Source organism: Rhipicephalus microplus, chromosome X (assembly GCF_043290135.1).
Source record: "Rhipicephalus microplus isolate Deutch F79 chromosome X, USDA_Rmic, whole genome shotgun sequence".
NCBI classification, from domain to species: Eukaryota; Metazoa; Arthropoda; class Arachnida; order Ixodida; family Ixodidae; genus Rhipicephalus; species Rhipicephalus microplus.
The window spans coordinates 66,090,832-66,111,132 of record NC_134710.1 but is presented as its reverse complement, the minus strand read 5'-3'; the positions used below and the strand labels follow the sequence as shown (position 1 = coordinate 66,111,132).

At 44.1% G+C, this 20,301-nt stretch overlaps 1 protein-coding gene and 1 long non-coding RNA gene across 3 annotated transcripts in view; one reads left to right on the top strand and one right to left on the bottom strand.

The window, feature by feature from the left end:
- Nucleotides 1-5,201, top strand: part of LOC142761777 (rho GTPase-activating protein 6-like) — a 53,643-nt gene extending 48,442 nt beyond the window's left edge. Inside the window, exons 9-11 of the mRNA XM_075876356.1 lie at nucleotides 3,145-3,327; nucleotides 3,453-3,553; nucleotides 4,434-5,201. Of these exons, the coding sequence (XP_075732471.1) occupies nucleotides 3,145-3,327; nucleotides 3,453-3,553; nucleotides 4,434-5,121 (972 nt within the window). The 3' untranslated portion in view covers nucleotides 5,122-5,201. The remainder of the gene's footprint in view (nucleotides 1-3,144; nucleotides 3,328-3,452; nucleotides 3,554-4,433) is intronic.
- A 10,686-nt stretch (nucleotides 5,202-15,887) lies between these two features.
- Nucleotides 15,888-20,301, bottom strand: part of LOC142775579 (uncharacterized) — a 43,156-nt gene continuing 38,742 nt past the window's right edge. Inside the window, exons 1-4 of one of the 2 annotated variants that reach the window (XR_012886792.1) lie at nucleotides 19,518-19,885; nucleotides 17,996-18,187; nucleotides 16,820-16,850; nucleotides 15,888-16,038 (exon numbers count right to left, since the gene is read on the bottom strand). This is a non-coding gene — a long non-coding RNA (uncharacterized LOC142775579). Of the gene's footprint in view, nucleotides 16,039-16,819; nucleotides 16,851-17,995; nucleotides 18,188-19,517; nucleotides 19,886-20,301 lie in introns of those variants that run through there. The other variant, XR_012886791.1, reaches the window with a different exon arrangement.

The following is a 20,301-nucleotide window of genomic DNA, read 5'->3' as shown; positions in this document are numbered from 1 at the left end:
CCTCTGAGCATCCTGAAAGAGCTATGGACTCATGATCAGGAGAACGAAGAACTTAAGACGACGTACGGATATGTCCTGGATTTAAGAGAGCGAATTGAGAAGACACTAGAGCTGGTACGACAAAACCTGAGCCGAGCACAGGTGTCGCAGAAAAGGTATTACGACCGCCACAGCAAGCAACGGGACCTGAAAGCTGGTGACCGTGCATTGATCTTGCTTCCCACAAGCAACAACAAGTTATTGATGCATTGGAAAGGGCCGTTTCCAGTCATAGAAAAGAAAAACGACTATGACTACTGGCTGGACCTTGGACACAGCAAAAAACTTTTCCACATAAACATGCTGAAAAAGTATGAAGAACGCCGTGAAGAACAGCTTCCTCAGACATCATCTTTTGTCGTTCTGGAGGAAGAGGAGTCTGAGAAACCACTACCAACTTTCAAAGTACGGGGTAGCTGCGGTATTGACTCCATAAAGCTTCGAGATGAAATCGGGGAGCGACAGCGGGTGGAGATACGGGACATCTTAAGTACCTACGAAGACGTATTCTCGGAGATCCCAGGTAAAACAAGATTACGTGGACCACGGATAGAGAAGAAGCGTTTGAATCACTCAAAAAGGCTTTGTCTTCTGGGCCAATCGTCAAAGCACCCGATCTGAAAAGAGAATTCGTGCTTCGGTCTGACGCCTCTGATTCTTGTATAGGCGCTATCCTTATGCAAGAGCATGATGGCATCCTCCACCCTGTGTCATATGCCAGTCGTCAACTTCAGCCTCGCGAAAAGAGATACTCAGCAATCGAGAGGGAATGCTTAGCGTTGGTCTGGGCGATAGAAAAGTATCATGTTTTTCTGTACGGAACGTCATTTGTCGTACAGACCGATCACCAACCACTGCAGTATCTCTTAAGGGCAAAACACCTGAACAGTAGGGTATTACGGTGGAGCCTCGCGTTACAAGAATATTCATTCCGAGTCGAGCACATTAGAGGCTCTGAAAATGTCGGCGCAGATTATATGAGCCGGTTGTGAATTTTTACATTTTCTCGAGACAAGCGACTACTTCAAGTTGTTTGTTTGTTAAGGACATCTTGTGAATGGACGACGCGTGGTGACTTCTCGCGCACTGAACTGCAGTTTATTTTTCTTCGCAAAAGAAACTTTTCAAAGGGGGGACTCTTGTTGTGAGTGAAGTGCGCGAGTCAAGTGACTTTCAAATTTGGCGCGTAAGATGAACTACTGACAATGTGTGCAAGATGGCGTATTGCGCCAGTGCGGCGAACACTGGCGATTGGAAAAAGAAGAAAATTCAAGGGAATGGGAGAAAAATCCAGAGCCAGGGCATCGAAGAACGAGGAAGAAGAGATTCGGGCTCGTGCTTGGAAGAAGAAGGCTAGGGTGCGGCGTGCGACCTCGTCGGGTGCGAGTACCTCCTGGGCGTCAGGGCATCCACCTAGCTGGCGACTGTTTCCACGGGGTCCTGGTGACCATTCAACCGCAGCGGCTATTGGCGAATCCTTGGCAAGACCTTGGTCTGATGTTCGAGCGGAAGACAGCGCAGCAGATGACGTCTACCGGGAGCGGGAGCAAGCCGTCGGGCTACGGGCCCGAGCTTATGCACTCTCACCACGGCAACTTCCCCAATGGACTATTGAAGGGCGTGAACCGCTGGTGAGCCGTATCCGTCTTCTTTCGCGTCCGGACTCAAACACGAGGACTTTAACGAAAAGGACTGTTTAGACTCTTAGAGGTTTCCGCTCGCTAACGAAACTGACAGTGCTAATTAGTTAACATTTTTCTGATCTTAGTATTTTCCTTTTTGTGGTTTTTTTGTGTGTTTGTGAAAGTACAATTTTTTTTTGCAAATCAAACGCTCACTTCCTTTTCTCGTGAGAGAATAACGTTTCACAGCTAGCTCGACTGGCTTTATTTACTGAACCTGTCACAGCCCCTGACGGGGCATTACATTTGGGGGGAGGGGGTTGAACAAGGATACTCAAAGGCAATTACCGACCAAGAACATAAAGTAGGTTACAATTCGAGAATGGGAATTACAGGCTAATCATAAAAACAGAACTCGTTATACAACTAATACCATGATTCAAAGTGGCATAAAAATGAGAGAAAGGCTACTGGCTACACAGAAATTACGACGGTGCGGTTGTAAAGTGAGTTTCGAGTAAGGTTTTAAACTTCAGAGTATTACGTTCGTTGGCCATTGCATTTGGAAGCCGATTCCAATCCTCAATCGTTAACGGATGGAAAGATTTGTCAAAAGCATTGGTTGAACATTTTAAATTTTGGACACGAAAGGAATTGAAGAGATGGTGCGAAGTTCGAATTGGTTGGAGAAGCAGGGAGCCATGTAAGTAAGAATAATTGAAATACGGTTTGTGAAATAAACAAAGGCGTGCTATTTTTCGTCCAAGATCCAGAGTGGTGAGATACAGTGATGATTTTATAGTAGTAACACTTGTGCGCAAATTGTATTGGAAGGTTATAAAACGAGCCGCGCGATCTGTGTGGTCTGTAGAAAACGAGAACACTCGTAACTTCGGTTCATTTGCCGCGACAATTCGCCACGCACCATCGGCCAACAGTTCGGATTTCCAGCCATAGAGATTGCGAATATCGACTGCACAAAACATATCACATATTCACGCTGCAGTTTACGGACGCAAAAAAAGGCGGTGCAGCATGCCACGAAAACGTTCGTCGGGCTTGCCAATCTTTGTCTGTCGAGCGACGAGAGCAAGCGTACAGGCACATCTGTTCAGCGAAACACGCCGGTCACAAGAGAGTGACGTCAGAGGCCGAGGCAGACACAGTGAGTAGGACTGAAATTATATAGATGGGATTGGCAGGGCACCACCGTTTTGGGCTGTAAAGCTGATGTTTGTTTGTTTGTATGTTGTGTGTTACGACGTGAATCATTGAAGTCATGAAACATCGCATTCACCCACACAATTGTTTTCATGCGTATGCGTTCTGTCGTAAGAATGTTCGTTTCGTTGTCCAAGTATGGTGGCACTCAAACCCATTTGTGAAACAGTCGGTAGTTGCTGCCAACTAGACAGACGGTTACTTACTGTCGTCCCATATGATGCTGGTGCGCGTGCATTGACACGCGCGTTTGTGTGCGCAGCTCCCAGGAAACAAGATGGACGCCCACAACCTGGCCACCATGTTGGGGCCCAACATTTTGCGCTTGAGCGAGAATTGTGAGAAGGAGAAGTTCATCGTGGAGAACCATGAGAGGGCTGAGGAGCACGGCGAAGTCATCCTTGTGGTGCGCCAGCTGATCGAAAACTACGAGGAGCTTTTTCGGGTGAGTGCACGGAAAAACGTTAGAAACAGTCGCACGGTATGTGTCCTATCATATTTATCATGAACCTCGTGTTGCACAAACTGACCTAGTCCACTTCCTTACTCTCCATCTGTCGTCTTGCGTAGGTCTCGGCTGAAGACTTGGACAGTCTATATAAAAGGCTTCTCATCAACAGCCCCGATCACCTCGAAAGTCTCCTCAGGAGGCGCTTAAACTGTGCACCTGGGTAATTCTTCTTTCTTGCCATGCATCTGCATCCATTCTGTTTAAATGGGTACTAAATATAAACCATGATTGTTAAATAAAGAAGTCACAGTTCCGCCACGTGCGACACCAACAAACTGGAATGTTATACGCATTTGTGAGCCACGTCCTGTAGTATACTATGTAGCGTAACTATAAAACTACGACGTAAGACTACACGACCACGGCAGCAATCGATACTAACTTCTTGCTGTCGATCACTTTATCCTAAACATAGCGGTGGGACAGACCAGCGGGTAAAAAGAGCCGTCTGCTGATACCTGTAGAGACGAGCGCGCGCGAATGCGCCCGAATGGGCAAAGTGCGGATGATGATGATGATGAAGACGGTCACAATTCGAGGCTGATCCCACATTTGTATCAGGCGGGTAAGATTAGCAGGTCTTAACCAGAGTACAAATAAAAATTAACAAAATAGCCAAGCAGTCGCCCATCAGCCCCGGGGCATTTCGCGCGACGAAAGACGGCCAGCACGCTTCCTCTCCACTGATAAGCGGTCGTGCTCTGCGCTGGCGCGCTTTGATTCGCCAATAGAAAATATACAGCTCGCCCGGCGATGTTATCGATTTGGAATTTATGCGGGACATGACGGAGGCGCCGACGGCGATGCTAAAAATGCACCGAGAGTGTCGATTTAATTGTGTTGCGTCACGATCAAGTAAAAATGGAAGAATGACCTCATTGGACTCTCATTCTCTGTTTGAGTAATGAAGCTCATATCGTGAAAATGGCGTAGTAATGAATGAATGAACGAATGAATGAAAGAATGATTGAATGAATGTATGAATGAATGTTGCAGAGTATTCCGAGAGATAAATCTTATTTTCCACGCCCTCTTCACAGATCTCAAGACGAAGACGCCAGTGACGATAATTTTGAAAGCGCCACTGCGGATTACCACGAAGAAGAGGCAGAAGAGCAACTTCGCACGGTTCTCATGCGACCCGTCACGACGGTGGCGACGCATCGAGGTCGGGAACGTCGCTCGACCACATCGTGTCAGCAGCAGGACCACCCGGTACTCAACACGCCTCAGGCTGCAACGTCAAAAGGCCGCGGAGCAGAGGGCGATGACGACGTTTCCTTCACGCTCACGGAGCCTTTGGTTCCCAACGTGCCGGCGTACCTAACCGAAGCCCCGTCGGAGTCGTCGGCCGTGGCGAGGCCCTTGAGGAAGCCGACGCGAAAATTGTCGCCTCCGTCGTCCGCGACGACGGAGGAGGAAGTGACCACCATCGACGCAGCGCCGACGCCGGCGGCTCGCAAGTCCAAGGGCTCGTCGCGTCGGTTCCTGAACAGCAAGGAGAAGGAGGGAAAGGCCGCAAAGATGAACAAGAGCAAGTTGGCCTCCTCTATACTGAGCTGCTTTGGCGGCTCATCTGAGTGGCGGCGCGACGAGGGCGACTCGTCTTCTCAGCCGCCGTCGCGCCCCATGCCGTGGAGGGGCAGTCGCGAGGTGCGCTTCCAGACTGAGAAGGTGCGACGCTGCGAGATAATCTCTTCCGAACACACGGACAAACAACACAAGTGATGGACACCGTATCTTTTTGTCATCAGTCACTCAGCTGTGCGTGGTACTACGGGCTACAGAGTGCCGTTTTAATCTTTTTAAATAACTCTGAAAATAAAATGACTGTGGCACTCCTTCTGTGTGTGTTAGCGGGGTGGTGTTGTGGGGGCTATAAAACACGCTGGCAAGCGGGAACCTCTAGTGTTTCTGGCGTGTAATTGTTGCAATGCTAGTTAGCTATGACTTCTACGAGTGTGTACGTTTTAGAACTGAGGCAGATTACAAGCACAATGCAACGAGGTTTATACGATCTCTGCTCCGTTTTCCCTAGCTCACTATTGCACAAACCGAAGTTTGCCTGGGGTTCCGTTGCGTAACGCTACTCTTCCGACACCGAGAGCCAGTGGCGGTCAAGGGAAACTGCCTTTTCAGGTTTGGTCGAGACGTTGTCGGTACTTTGTCGCTTCGCCCCCCTCCCCCGTCTCATCTTTTTTTATTAACTGAGTATGTTTGGTTAGTTTTTCGCAGGGCCGTCCATCTCGTAATTCTAAGACATCTCAGAAACAACAAAACACTTTAGATGAATACTTGGTTTTTTACACATATGTTTAGATTTTTTTATTTATTCGGCATTCCACCATGACCTATTAGTTTGTCGCATGCCACGTATAATGGTGCTCTCTGCCCAGCTGCACCCACTACTCGATGTCTGTCACTATCTTACAGTTCAGCGCTTACTGTACATTAAACAATCGTTGTGTCTATAAAGTCAAATAGGTATCCTTCAGGTTAGCAAACTGCGCAGGTAACAGCCACTATCTGTGCAGTGTTTCCTACCCGAGGGAAGAACGGTAGCTAAACGTACGATACAGAATATGTAGCAGTAAGGCTCCAGCATTACGACAGTGTTTCGAGAAATCTAAGTTCCCGACAGTCTTGAAGCCCACTTTGCGCCCCCCACCCCCTGTCCCCACGTCTGTGCGCACGCCTATGCTCGCCACTGTATATCTGTTCAGATGGATAAGTGTATTATAGGAGCAGGAAAGAAGGGCAAGGAAGTAAAGCAGGCGCGACATTAGCGAATACACTAATATGTGCCCTACGACAAGCACAGAAGTTGGCGCACCAGTGGCCCTGCTCAGTCACGCACGTTAGCGAACGCGCATGTATACTGCAATGCTAGCGTATTGGTCTCGTTTAACAATAGAAGAAAAGTTTTCAAAGATGTAGTTTGGCATGCGGTGTGGAAACGGCAGTGCACTAGAGCGCTGCTATTTGTGTCTAATATTTTTGCGCTTTAGACCAGGTGTGCGCACGGCAGAAGAACGCATTTTTTTTGGTCACCTAAAATAAGGAGGAGGCAAAATGTGGTGCGCATATTGACTTAGTAGTGGGGGCGGGAAGCGTTGCGATGAACTCCTCCACCCCCTTGAGACGCGAATACTTCCCTGTTTTTTTTTTTCAGACCCAAGGGAGGAGAAACAGATGGTGATAAAGACGAGTCCGCTCATTTATTAGTTCAAAACTTGATGATTCCATCTCACTATCTACGAATAGTTTGGTCCCCCGATTATATTTTCTGCAGCGCTCGGTAGTGCTCTTTTATGAGCTTGAGAATATGCGCGTCTCCCGAGGCCTCAATATGTCAGTTTTTTTTTTTCGCTTGCCTCATAGGGCCGAATCACACAATGAACGTAACTTATTTCGCAGAAATGAAAGAATGATCAAGCAAACCAGTCTAAAATTACTACTTTATGAAGAGGGAGAGATTGAGTTCTTAAGGACAAATGACAATTTTTCTAGCCCATGAGACAGTATGGCTCAGAACCATGTTCCCTCATGGGTTGGAGGATATTTCCTCCCTTGAAACACGCACACAGACACACACGCATTGCAAAATGTTTCTGTGCGCGCACACCCGTACTAATATGCTATGCCATTTTATGCGGTTGTTAACGAGAAAAACAGGTTTACTATTTTATTGAAGGAAGTTATATTACCGAGAGTCAGCCGAAGCCCCCCGTAGTGAAACAGTGAAGCCGAAGCTTGCGACCAAATGCGGTCGCAGACGGGACAGCCGAAGCCGCTTCAAAAAATTCTGCCGAAAGCAGGCGTTGGTCTCGGTAGCCCCGGCATACGCGTTTCTGTTATTATGGTCTCGTTGACGCTGTTCTGCCTACAACGCCGCATCCTCGGCGCACCGTTGCCGCCTTCATTCATCTCGAAAGGCTGACGGATCGTCGGTGCACAGCTGCTGCTTGCATTTCACCCGTGGGCCTGCTCTTGCACCCGGAATGCTGCATCGGCCAAGCGATAATTAATTTTCTCACGAATCAGCTCTCGGCGCTGTTTTCCCAAAGCTGTCTTCGTGCGTTCGTACCATCCATGCTCTATTCCTGAGGAAGTTGTAAGTTCAACCTACCTGTGATGTCAAACCACATGCCCCACTGAGCCCGCCACGTGCTGTTTGTTTACATCCCTCATTTGTCCGTCGACCTGCTTTACAACTTTTTTTTTTTGCTGAGAGGACACGTGCGCGTGCAAAGCGCGGGCCAAATTACCTCATTTTACATCTTTCCCTTCACACCTACATTCTTTTCTTTCCCACTCCATATGCCTGCGCAGCGCTGTTGAGGTAACTTTCACAAGTGACGGCACTGCACTTTTTTATCTTTCTCTTACAAAGCCACTCTGTGGAAACTTCTGCGCGCAGACTTGGTGGCACAGCTTCGAAGGAATGAAGGACGTCACTAACGGCGCTCCCAATGGCGCGCACGCTTGGGTGCGACGTAGAGAACGACTTAAGTGACGGAGCAAGCAATGGAGACGTTTCCGCGAGATCGAGCAGAGTCGTGACTTAGCGGCAACTGGCCGAAAAGGTGAGTGGGGATTGGTCCTTGCGTCGTCTACTAGCCACGTCGTGTTTCTATGTGTGCGTACCTCAGGCACCTTCTTCAAATGTGGTTTGCCGTGTCATGTCAGCGCAAGTGTAATTGTTTTTACGTTTGCCTGAAACGATGTACGAAAATGTTTGCTCTTGCTCAGCTGCTAATGCATTGTAATAGGATTGCATTGTGCAGTAGGTGTCGCAGGCTGATATGCTATTGCCCAATAGTGTAGACGACTACGTATAACGCTTGTATACAAATTGATCAGAGACTTCTTGTCATTTCCCCACGTAGTGCGTGACAACACTTTTTGAACATTCATGGCTTTTATGCACTTGCTTTTTGGATACTTGATGTGTGGTATGAAACTTGGCATCCAAGATTATGCCTAAGAGTTAGTGTTCAATTAACAGAAAGACGTTGCCCATGCAGTTGAATATTTTTTGAATTTTGAATTTGAATTGAAGTTTATTTATTTCTAATACAGAAAGAGGAGTAAGAGCTAAAGGCCGTATTGCCTGACAGAGGCTCCTACTCCATGCGCATTCGGCATGCGTGTACATGTTTGCATGCGATGCAAGTATACAAACAATAGAGCAACCAAAAAAATCAAAACATGGATGTACTTTATTCTCACTGCAAATAAAGCATTACAGATAGACATCATACATGAAAACTCTTCATGAAAACAGACATATCATACAGACACTCCAAGATTATATACCTATACGCATTAAATTGTGAACTTTCAAATTGTAGCACAAACTGTATATGCGGTACACGTAGAAAATTAGACAGATATATTTTATTGATAGGTTATCGTGGAATGTAACAGAAAGTTCTTTATAAATTTTTTAAGCGGGGTGCATGAAAATCTATATGATGTTCAACAATGTTCAATAGCCGGGGTACTTGATACTCAAGGTCCTGACGCCCGTAGATAGTTCGCATAAGTGGTGGATTTCTCGTTTGGTGGCGTAATTGATATCGAGGGGGAGAAAAGGGCAGGCTACTAACATGAAGCCTGTGCTTTTTATATACAAAAGTAATTTATAATAGTAGATTTCATTTGCTTTGATTAACGAGTGTTTCTTAAAAAGATTGTGTGTGGGTAAATCTTGTGGTCTACCGTGATAGTTTTCGAAAATTCGCATTGCCTTTTTTGCAGTTTTATTAGGTTGTTGTAATTTTTTGCAGTTGTTGTTCCCCATATTAATGCACAATAGCTAAGTTTTGAGTGAAAGAGGGCGTAGTACATTGCCTTCTTTAGTGTTAGTGGTTAAGACTACTAACTTTATATCGGTTTTGGAATGGGTGCCTCTCTTCCTGGAGAACAAGACACATGTGTTTTTCTGTGCATCCAATCGGAAGCCGTTTTCTTCTGCCCAATTTGAGACTTTGTTCCGACCAAGCTGAACCTGCCGCTCACACATGGCCAGATTACAAGACTGAAAACTAAGCTGAATGTCGTTGACATATGTGCAGTAAAATATATTTCAAAAGATAGACAAGAGAAAAAAATTCATTTTGATAACCAAAAGTGGGCAGCTAAGTACACCAGCTTGCGGCACTCCTGTTTCTTAGACAAATGGTTGGAAAAGAACGCTGCCCACTTGGACACAAAATTTCCGTTTTAACAAGTAACTTTCGGTTACATTCTGCCACGTATGCCAATGAGGGACACGTCTCTCAATATTCGAAATCACCATGTTGTATTGTAAGCCTTTTCGATATCGAGGAACACAGAGAGAAAACATTGTCTATGGACGAATGCGTCTCTGATCTGAAGATCTATACGAACAAGGTGGTCGGTGGTGGATCTATCCTCTCGAAACCCGCACTGAAGTGGGTCGAGCTAATTGTTTGTTTCAAGGAAAGGTACAAGTCGGCTGTTTATCATTTTTTTAAAGTTTGCACAAACAGTTTAAAGTATAATAGGCCTATAACTCGAAACTGAAGAAGGGTCCTTGCCCTCTTTTCAAATGGCAATAATAATAGCCTCTTTCGAGGAAGTAGGGATAATACCAGAAAATGAGATAGCATTGTACAAGCACAGTTAGGTTTTTTGCGTGTCAGTTTGTAGGTTTTCCAACATACTCTACACCACTCGATCAGAACCTGGGGCAGAATAACTGCATGAGTTTAGGTATGTTTGGAGCTCAGCTAAGCTTAAAGCTTTGTTGTATGCTTCGTGTTTTGTACATTTCTGTTTTAGTTTCTGCTTCTCAATTCTTTCTTTGACGAGCTGGAAACCCATTTGAAGTGTGCACCAAGAAAGTTTGCTTGATCTTCCAAGCTGTCACCTTGTGTGTTTACGAGAGAGAGTAAATGTACTTGTCTTCCTACTATTCTGCTAAAAATGTTCCAGACTTTTGCCTCCTGTGTATATGAATTGATGCCTGAAGTAGTTGTGCCATCTTTCTTTCTGACCTGTTGGCGCGTCCTCTTGCCTCGAGACTTTATGCTTTCAAAATTTGTAAAATTCTTTTCTATCGGAAAGTCCCGAAGCCGCCTCCATGCCTTATTTTGCTTTGCACGTGAATTTCGACACTCACGGTTCCGCCAAGGAACGTGTCGCCTGGTGGACAGTCTAGTTGGTGGGATACACTTTGTTGCAGCACCAATAAGAAGTGCTGTCAAAAATTCTACAGCTGCAGCTGCACCTAATTCACATATCCGACCAACTCAAGCGAGTAGCTTCTCTGAACTTTTCCCAGTCCACTTTGTCTATCTGCCTTTATTTGTCTACCTTTGTCTATTGATGTGCTTCGAATTATCGGAAAGTGGTCACTTCCGAAAAGATTGCTGATGACTTTCCATCGAATCAGGGGTACAAGCGATGGGGATACAATGCTGAAATTTGTGCATGAGTAGGTTTTGTTTGTGAGGCTAAAGTAGGATGGCTCTTTCCTATTAAACAGACACGCTCCCGAAGAAGAACTGTTTGATTAGGCGACCTCGTGCATCGCAGCGAGAGTCACCCCATAGGCTATTATGTGCATTTAAGTCCTCAAGAACCACATAAGCTTCCGGTAGTTGATCTATCAGGGATTGGAATTCAAGTTTTTCGAGACGGTTCTGTGGAGGTATGTAAAGAGAGCAGATGTTAACAAGTTTGTTCAAAAGAACTGCTCGACGATCCACTGCCTCAAGGGATGTTTGTAGTGGTAGATGTGTATATGCTACGCCCTAATCAACTGTAATAGCCCCACCACCAGTTCGCGCTATAGCGTCATTGCTGTCTTTTCTGAATATGGCATAACGACGTTGAAAATTGGTGTTCCTGGAATTTAGCTATGTCTCTTGTACCCACAGCACTTTTGCTGAATGTTAGTGCAAGACTTCCTGGATATCTTCGAGTTTTCTAAGCAGTCTTTTGACAATCCATTGTATAATTTGTGTATCCATTATAAGTGTAAATTAGTGCTGTGTATACTAAACAAAGCTTTACATGAGGTCAGGAGCCCTTGTCAGGCCCCGTATTGATGTTTTTTTTTTTTTTTTCTGGCGTGCTCCAAAGAGCTGCGCATGTCCTTTGGCGTGGAAAACACCGTTGGACTTGCTGTTGTGTCCATCACCTCGAACGAGGTGCTGGATGCTCACTCGTGGTTCACGCGTGCGTACACGGAAATCTTAGGGCTATCTGTAAAAACGAAGACCCGGGGGCTTCAGGTCTGGAAGCCTGCAAGACTTTTGTTCGCGGAAGAGCCTGTGCTACTTCCGCTTAAGGGGTGAATGGCGCTGCCACCCGTCCATTTTGTGTGGTACGTGTGGGCGCCACAGATTTTGGTGGCACTGTCCCCTTTAGTGCCACCTCCACGCACGAAGAACCCTGCAAAGGTAGACACTTGCGGGCCTCCGTAAACGAGGTGTTTTCATTTATTTGAGTGTAAGTATTCTTTTTTGTGTTTTCATGCAGGGCAAGCGCAAGAGTAAGCGGGATTTCCACCCTCGCAGTTTGCGCAGTGGGGAGTTTCTTCTTCACAGTTGTCTGTAGCGTGTTCTTGCGAACTACACTTTGCACAGGTTTGACTACCGCGGCAGCTCTGTGAGCCGTTTCCGAAACGCTGGCTCTTAAAACAACGTCGGGGGTTGGAAATGTAGGGTCGAACATTTAACTTTAAGTAGCCTGTTTGGACATATTGTGGAAGTGCACTTGTACAAAATGTTCGAATAAGGTGCTTTGTCAGGGTTTCTTTGTTGCCACGCTTATCTTAATTCTCTTAACATGTGTTACGTGCTGTTCGTTCGAGCCCTCAAGAAGCTCACTCTGTCAGGTCAAGTAGGTTGATTGACAGATATGTGGAGTTTAACGTCCCAAAACGACCATATGAATATGAGAGACGCAGGTCGATTAGGTCTTGATCAGGCAGTACTCCTCGGGAACTGTTCAGAGAACAATGTGGTGTGACAGGTACAGGTGTGGTTGCGAAAGAGGTGAGTTTTCACAGATTTTTGCTCTGGGCCTTGCTTTAGAATTCGAAAAGAAGGTCACCGCTAGCCATGCGTGTAGCCTGATAACCTGTACCAAGGGTATTGGGAAGGCATTCAGATACGACAAATGGAGAGATTTGTCTTTCGTTATTTTGTGTTTTACAGTGAATAACGTGGAAGCGCAGGAAGATTTCTTTGGGTTTCAGGAAGACATTCTCTGTTTTATCGGCGCGCCTTCTCTTATAGGGAGGCCGATCAGACAGTTTGGAGAATAGATAAAAAGCCATAAAGTATATATAAATTTGGCAGCCATGCAAGCCGCCCATTATGGAGCTCCACATGGGGACGCAGCAACACAATTATAAAAAGACGTGCCAGCGCCAGCTCTACAAAGCCAATATAACCCAATATTATGTGACCAAGAGAAGGCACATACAAAAGGTTAACCCTTGCCGCTTGGAAGATAGAAGTACATAGAATTGAAGAGGTGACAGGAAAGATTGAAAGAGAGAAAAAGACGAAGATCAGAGGAGAGAGAGAGGAAAAGGCGACTGCTGATTTTCCTTTGGTGGGTCAGCCCAGGGGTGCTGTCTACGTGAATCCGGGGCCAAAGGGGTCCAATCAACCGGCGTTGGCTCAAACCCCAGGATCCCCTTTTTCCCGGACACAGCATAGCCACGCAAGGCTAGGCGTGGGAGGAAGTCCTACCCCCCCCCCCCCTAGCTCGGGTCCGTGGTGTCGCTACGCAGCAAACACCTACTTGTGCAGACGGCCTTGCGGGGTCTTGAAGCACACAGAGGAGAACTCGGAATGCTTGAGAAAAATAGGTAAGCCGTGAACTTTGGCCCTTGTTGTTTCTTCCAGCTTATCTACTGCTCCCGAAACCCATGTTTACGTTCTCTTTTTTAAGAAAGTAAGACGTCCAATACACTCGAAAAAATTGCTGTGAAAATGACTGCAAATATACTGGCACCTCTATTTCCAAGCTTATGACCGTCAAAATAACGACAGGCCGTCCTTTTGATATGACGGCCCAGTTTCATCATTTTAACCTGTGCCCGTCAATTCAAAATACAAGACAACCATCAAATTGATAACATTTAACCGTGAAAATAAGTAAACGCTGTCATTTGCAAATGACAGCGCTCTCATCATTTTGACGACTTTCATGCCAACTCAGTATACAAGCAAACCGTAAAATTAATCACATTTGACTGTGAAAAATAACTGAAGGCCATCATTTGCAAATGACAGCGCTCTGTCATCATTTTCATGGCTTTCCCGTCAACTCAATGTACAAGCAAACCGCCAAATTCATAACATTTCACTGTGAAAATAACTGCAGTTTGTTACTTGCAAATGACAGTTCTCTCATAATTTTGGCGTCTCTTTCATGAGTTTCAAACACGACTGAATTGTCAGATCAATATTGTTTTACTCTGAAAATGAAGGCAAGATATAGCTCAACCATGACTGTTTTTTCAGATGTCTTTCCCGTTAATTCAAAATACCAATGAATGGTCAAATTAAAAAAAATCACTGTAAAAGTGACGGCGCAACATAATTTCTAAGTTAAAATGTTCAATCATCTTGATGTCTTTCCACTCAAGTTTAATGCCATACATGACATGCGTGCAATATTTCGAATGTAAGAATATTATATTTGTATTCCTCACACAGTCATGTCATGGCATATCAATTTTGGTACATATCTGGGAAATGAAATGCCTGCAAGCATGCCATAAACGTGGCAATTAAGACATGCCATGCATGACTTGCGTGCCACATTTTGAATGTAACGATCTCCTATTTATATTATTGACACAGTTATGTCCTGCAATATAATTATTGGTATATATCTAGGAAATAGAATTGCTGCAAGCACGCCGCGAGCGTTGCATATAAGCCATGCCGTACATAACATGAGTGCCATAATTTGAATGTAAGCATATCTTATTTGCATTTCTCACACAGTTATGTCAAGCAATGTCAATTTTGGTATATATCGAGGAAATGAAACGACTGCAAGCATGCCATAAGCGTGGTTTGTGTGTCATGCCATACATGTCATGCGTGCAAGATTTTGAATGTAAGGATCTTTTGTTTATATTCCTCTCACAGTTATGTCATTCAATATGAATTTTGGTGTATATCCAGGAAATGAAATGGCTGCAACACGCCATCAGTTGTCATCTAAGTCATGCCATACATGACATGTGTACCATAATTTGAATGTAAGGATCTCAAATTTATATTCATCACACAGTTTTGTCACGCAATATATTTTTGGAATATATCGAAAAAATTGAGGTAGCTGCAAGCACGCCATCAGTTGGCATTTAAGTCATGCCTTACATGACATGTGTGCCATATTTTGAATCGACATGCGAGCCATATTTTTGTTACATGCTGATCTTTTACGATAAGTGTTCACTACACTTTGATTCAACACAGCATTAATTACAACTTTAGGGCAGTGTATGGATTAAAATTTTTGAAAAAATTGTTCAGCCACTAGTATATCTCAGCTGCTGACATTCCAGGCAGCTTTTGCTTGCCACAGATAAGAGAAATATCTGACAAAATATTCAAACACTTCATCTTCAACTTACTGCTTGAATGGTACCCGTGACATCAACTGTGTGCTTTGCAAGGAACTCCTCAGGTCCAAGAGTCTCAGCATCAAAACAAGGAGACTAAATGAAGGTGACCTAATTGTTTTCTTCATAGCACAAGCAGCAGAGTCCCAACTTGAGATAGCGTCTCGTCTAAGGATGCATAGCAGTTTATGAGGGAAAGTTTGTGCTTCAGGAAACTACAGTTTACCTCCCTTCCAAGATGACTTAAGCATGAAATACATTCTGTGGAGTAGTCTCCGATTCGTTTTTCAATTAGTAACTAGGACATGCTTGTGACATAAATGCAACATTTGCAAGCCGAGTGGCTTGCATGAGAAAACCACAGGCAAACCCTTCAAAACATACGAACCTCAAGAGATGTCAAATTAAATAAATTGCTTGAGTTTCACAAGTCAGAGCCGCAATATACTAATACGAGGCATGTTGTATTCAGGGGAATTCAAGTTTATAGTACCTGGCATACTTTACTGTGCACCTAACGATATGTACAGAAACAATCTTTGATTTATCAACCCAATCAAAATGCAGCTCGTCAAGGCTGGGAGTCAAGCTCGCATCTCCGAGCTTAGTATCACAATGTTTCAGCGACTAAAATACTGCAGCAGGGGCTTGTTTAATGAAGGTACAGAATGCCTTTATACTTTTTATTTACTTTACATTGAGTAGTCAAGGAAATATTACCATCACTCTAATAAAACACTATATCAAGACACCCATCTAGAATTAGCAGGTTCAGTTGTGGAACACTTGTCAGAGGTATTGCTATGCTAGAGACGCATTTTTCAGCTGTTAATATCTACTATGCGAGAAAATTGTTCACCTTGCTAGGTATCTCTCCGTGAGTTGTCGGGCAGCTTTATGCCATCAAGTGTATTAGGGCTCTCTGCCTTCAGGCTTTTGTTCTCTGGTACACCTTCTGATGTACGCGGGGTTCCAGCGACAAAAGCCGTACGGCTGCTTTTTCGTCCTCAGCGTTTCTTAGGTAAACGGAAATACAGAGGTGTAATTATTATCAGTGGTATGCAATCATACCACTAGAACAAACACTGTCTGTTAGAAATTTGTTAGAGAAGTGTTTTCTATTCCACATATGAAGTCCATAGACGCTATCACATAAAATTTTTGCTGCAATACACATATGTTTGTGTGCCATTCCAATTCGATGAAACTGCTGTGAAACAGGGAGAAGCTTTAGAACTTGCTTAATGAGATTATACAGCTGAAAAGCATGCAAATCTTGGCACACTGAAACTTGTCAATGAAATCTTATACGCTCTTATTTTATAACATTAGGCCTACGAACACATAAAATTGGCCCATCAACCATACGTACTTCAGCAACCATCGGTACCAGCAACCATAGGTACATTCACGTGTCTCTGCTTTTGTGACAAGAAAAAAACAAAAACAAAAACCAACCCCACTGGTAGTGACGTGCTCACCTTACTTGACCCTTTGACTTATACAATTAAAACATGTTTAAATTCCCCCTGTGAAAACGGAGTTCACGTCTCCTCCCCTTAACCTCATTTATTATATTTAAGCTGCTGGGTAAGCTACAACATAAATTTAAATCTCTGCTTTTCTGTTATAAAGTGTTGACTAAACGTTATTTTAGGTTGATAGTCATAGCAATGCCCTTCATCTTCAATGAAATTTCACAATATATTGCTTATTACAACACAAATAGGTAAATTAATTTGATTTTGATACTTGCACCTCTGCCAGTACTGCAACATCGGAGAAGTCGTCACTTACAGGTGGCACCAGTTCTGCTCGCTTTGGCTTCCTGCTGTGAGACAAGGTGGCAATAATAACTTGTTGTCCTCTTAGCTCGAAATATGTTAGTGTAATACATGCATGCACCAGCAAGATGCATCAACCTTTCTACAAGCACTGTAGAACGGGATGAGTTGATTTCACTCATTTGAGATTTCAACACAGTTTTCTTTCTGCCATGTGGTAGATTTTCTTATGAACACTGTTTATTGTGATTCTCAAGGTCAAGAAAATTTCAACAGCATTTGTAAAAAACACAAACAGACAAAAAAGAGCCAACACGGACAGGGGCTGTTCATGACTCTTTTAATCCGTTCGTGTCTTTTTTTCCTGCGCTGTTAAATCTTCTTGATTATAAACAACCAACTCGCCCAAACACTCGCTTAAAATAGTATTTCTCAAGAAATGACTGCTGAAAGTGTGAGACATACGCGGGTCATAAGGCCACTTTCTTGTGTTGAGGAATGACAAATAACAGCAATAATGGCTTGCTTCCTTTTTCTGCTTTAGCCACACAATATGACTTCATGCTTTACTACCTGAATGAGACGCTGGATTCTGCTAGAGAGATAAAAAACTGCAGCAGGTTTAAAACGAATGCTCGCTACTGGGTCGGAAAGCTTCAGAGGACATACTTCTTAAGAGAAAGTACATTTGTGACAGACACCGAATCAGCATTCATAGGAGCCCGGCAAGTAAAACATAGTCAAATAAAATATAGACAAACTACAATTACTTGTCCGAAGTGTGGTGGTTTACTGTAAATTGAAAATTATTTAGCAGTTTTTCATGTAGGTCACACAATTTATTACTGTTGTCGATAAGAAATCAAGAGCATCACAAATGTCGTTGGGTCAAGACAAAGCATGATGAAAGATGATTAATTTTGTCGCCAATAGACATTTTCACTGGGTCAAAGCAGTAAATAATGAGCAGCTAGGGTCGAGATTGGTAAAGGAAAGAAATCATCCTCTTTACAGCACTCTATATGTGAGCAGCTTATTTGGCGAGACTTAGAATCTAGATATGAATGCTGCTCTTGAGGTGAACTGCTGTAAAAGACGTGAAAAGGAAAGTAAGCGATGCAGACACCCTGTTTCATTGTTTATTGTGACAGTTGCTTATGACTACATATAAATGCATATTGTACACAACCTTTCAGGAGCACTCAGGTAGACTCCAGGACATGTGACGGCATCAGGGGCCAAGGGGTAATTTTTTCCGTCAACTCTTCGAATGACGCAGCAGTAACTGGCAAAGTTATTTCTTCGATGCATGCTTTTAAACTCCACAGTGTATATTCATTCATTCGGGATAGTGGTCCTGCAAATTAATCTTGGGCAGCCCCTAGAAACAATACAAATAACTTGTAATTGAGCACTTTTCCTTTTACGTATGGTCCCTAATACCCGTGCCACACAGGCAGAAAAAATAGCATTTTCCTCCTAATGCCTTCAAACTTAATGCCATTTTACGGTGCCACACGGAAAAACATTGTCACCTAATGCCATCGCCAGAACTCATTCAACTGAGAAATGCATACTCTTGACAGCACAGCTGATGAAGTAATATAAAACGACATTTTATTGGGCTGAAAGGAAACTTCTTTCTTCTTTTATTTACTTGTTACGCACTTGTTTAAGAACAAGTGCTTAAAAACTTATGTTCAGCTGGTAGATGCTGTAAAGTAAATGCGACAGGTGCTTTTTTTTTTTTTACGTTGCGGATCTGACTAGCTTTGGCTTAGGTTGCTACACGGTCGGTTGCAACGTCGTGAAACAAAATACTGAACTAAATCTTACGGCAGTGCAATATGCTTCTTTCTACATTTATTTCTTCTCAGAGGTATATGTAGCTTGTGACTGCACGTTTGTTTTTTTATTACTCCTCTACAATTGCTAACTACGCAAGATCGTGCGATCGATATCATCCGAGTCAAACGTCATTCATTTTGAAAGTCTAGCAACTCCGCTCCAAAAAATGTCATTCGGGAACTGAATGCCTTCACTACCGAATGTCGATTCCTGAGTCCATGTGGCACGGGTATAAGTTTATTATAAACACTTTTATTTGCCGTTCTGAACGACTAAAGGGCAATTCATGATACGGTAGCTGAAACGAACGACACAGAAACAAGTTATAAGCAGTGTAAAGAGCACTTTTTTTTCTCCATAGATACCAACGATTAGGATGACCCGATCCCACACTGAATTTTTGGATAGATGTTTGAGGTTAAAGGTCCCAAAACCACCATACCATTATGAGAGACGCCGTAGTGGAGGGCTCCGGAAATTTCGACCACGTGGGGTTCTTTAACGTGCACCCAAATCTGACTGAGAACACGGGCCTACAGCATTTTCGCCTCCATCTAAAATGCAGCCGTCCTCCATCGAAAATGCAGCCGTCGAAGCCGGGCTTCGATCCCGCGACCTGCGGGTCAGCAGCCGAGTACCTTAGCCACTTGACCACCACGGCGGGGAATGCTGATTTTGAGACGCGCTGTTGTAACGGAACACTGAGGGCATTTCGAGTAAGACTAACCACGATCGCTCTCCAAGACGTATTATCGAAAAAAAAAACTGCCCCCCTAATTGGCCATTGCACGCAACAACGCAACTTTGGAAATGAAGTTACATACGTGTTCCTTGGCTTTTTCAATGAGACAAGAAAGACTCACGCTGTAAGGGTACCACTTTCCGCTGTTCGTTCGCCACTCCCTGCTGACACCTTTCGCCGGTGCACTGTCGAGGGGATAAAGGTTTCTGCGTACGGGTGAAGTAGAACCTGCAATGGCGTAACGCAGAGGCATGCTCACAAACTCGCATCGGAGACTACAGCATCAGATGCTGCACGTGCTGTAATGATCACGGAAATTATCTGTGCTTACAGTGATCCTGTTCGTCGCCAAATACTTGCTGCATTTTAACGACATCGACGAAATGAGCTTTCACGTCTCTGCATGCGATGTCGAGGAGTATTTTAATTTCATCTTTGCTTTCCGACTTTATCCTAGCACGTTCAAGCTTCTCGCACGCCTCCGGAGGGTACACCGTCCACGTTCCCGAGGATCCAACGTCTTCCCACACAGCTACGGATAGTGTCTCAGCATTTGCCATAGTCCGGAGTTCTCGGTGGTTTATCAGAACATTACGTCTTGATCAACTACCAAGGCCTATATTGTCTCACCTCGTACACATGGTTCTGTTTTCACGGCTGCAGCTTACCGCTCACGCTGCCGCCGATGCTTTTCTTTGTTTTCTTCTTTTATGTTTGTTTCCAAACATGGGCCGATATCGACGCCAACGAGGCTGTCCAACTGCAGTCTGCAACTTGCAACCACATAAAAAAATAGTCCTTCTTTATACAGTGTAATACGCACAAAAAACAGTTGTATATAAATATTAACTTTATTTAGAGATTATATAGGTAATATTTGTTAATTATTCGTTAAATTGTCGCTT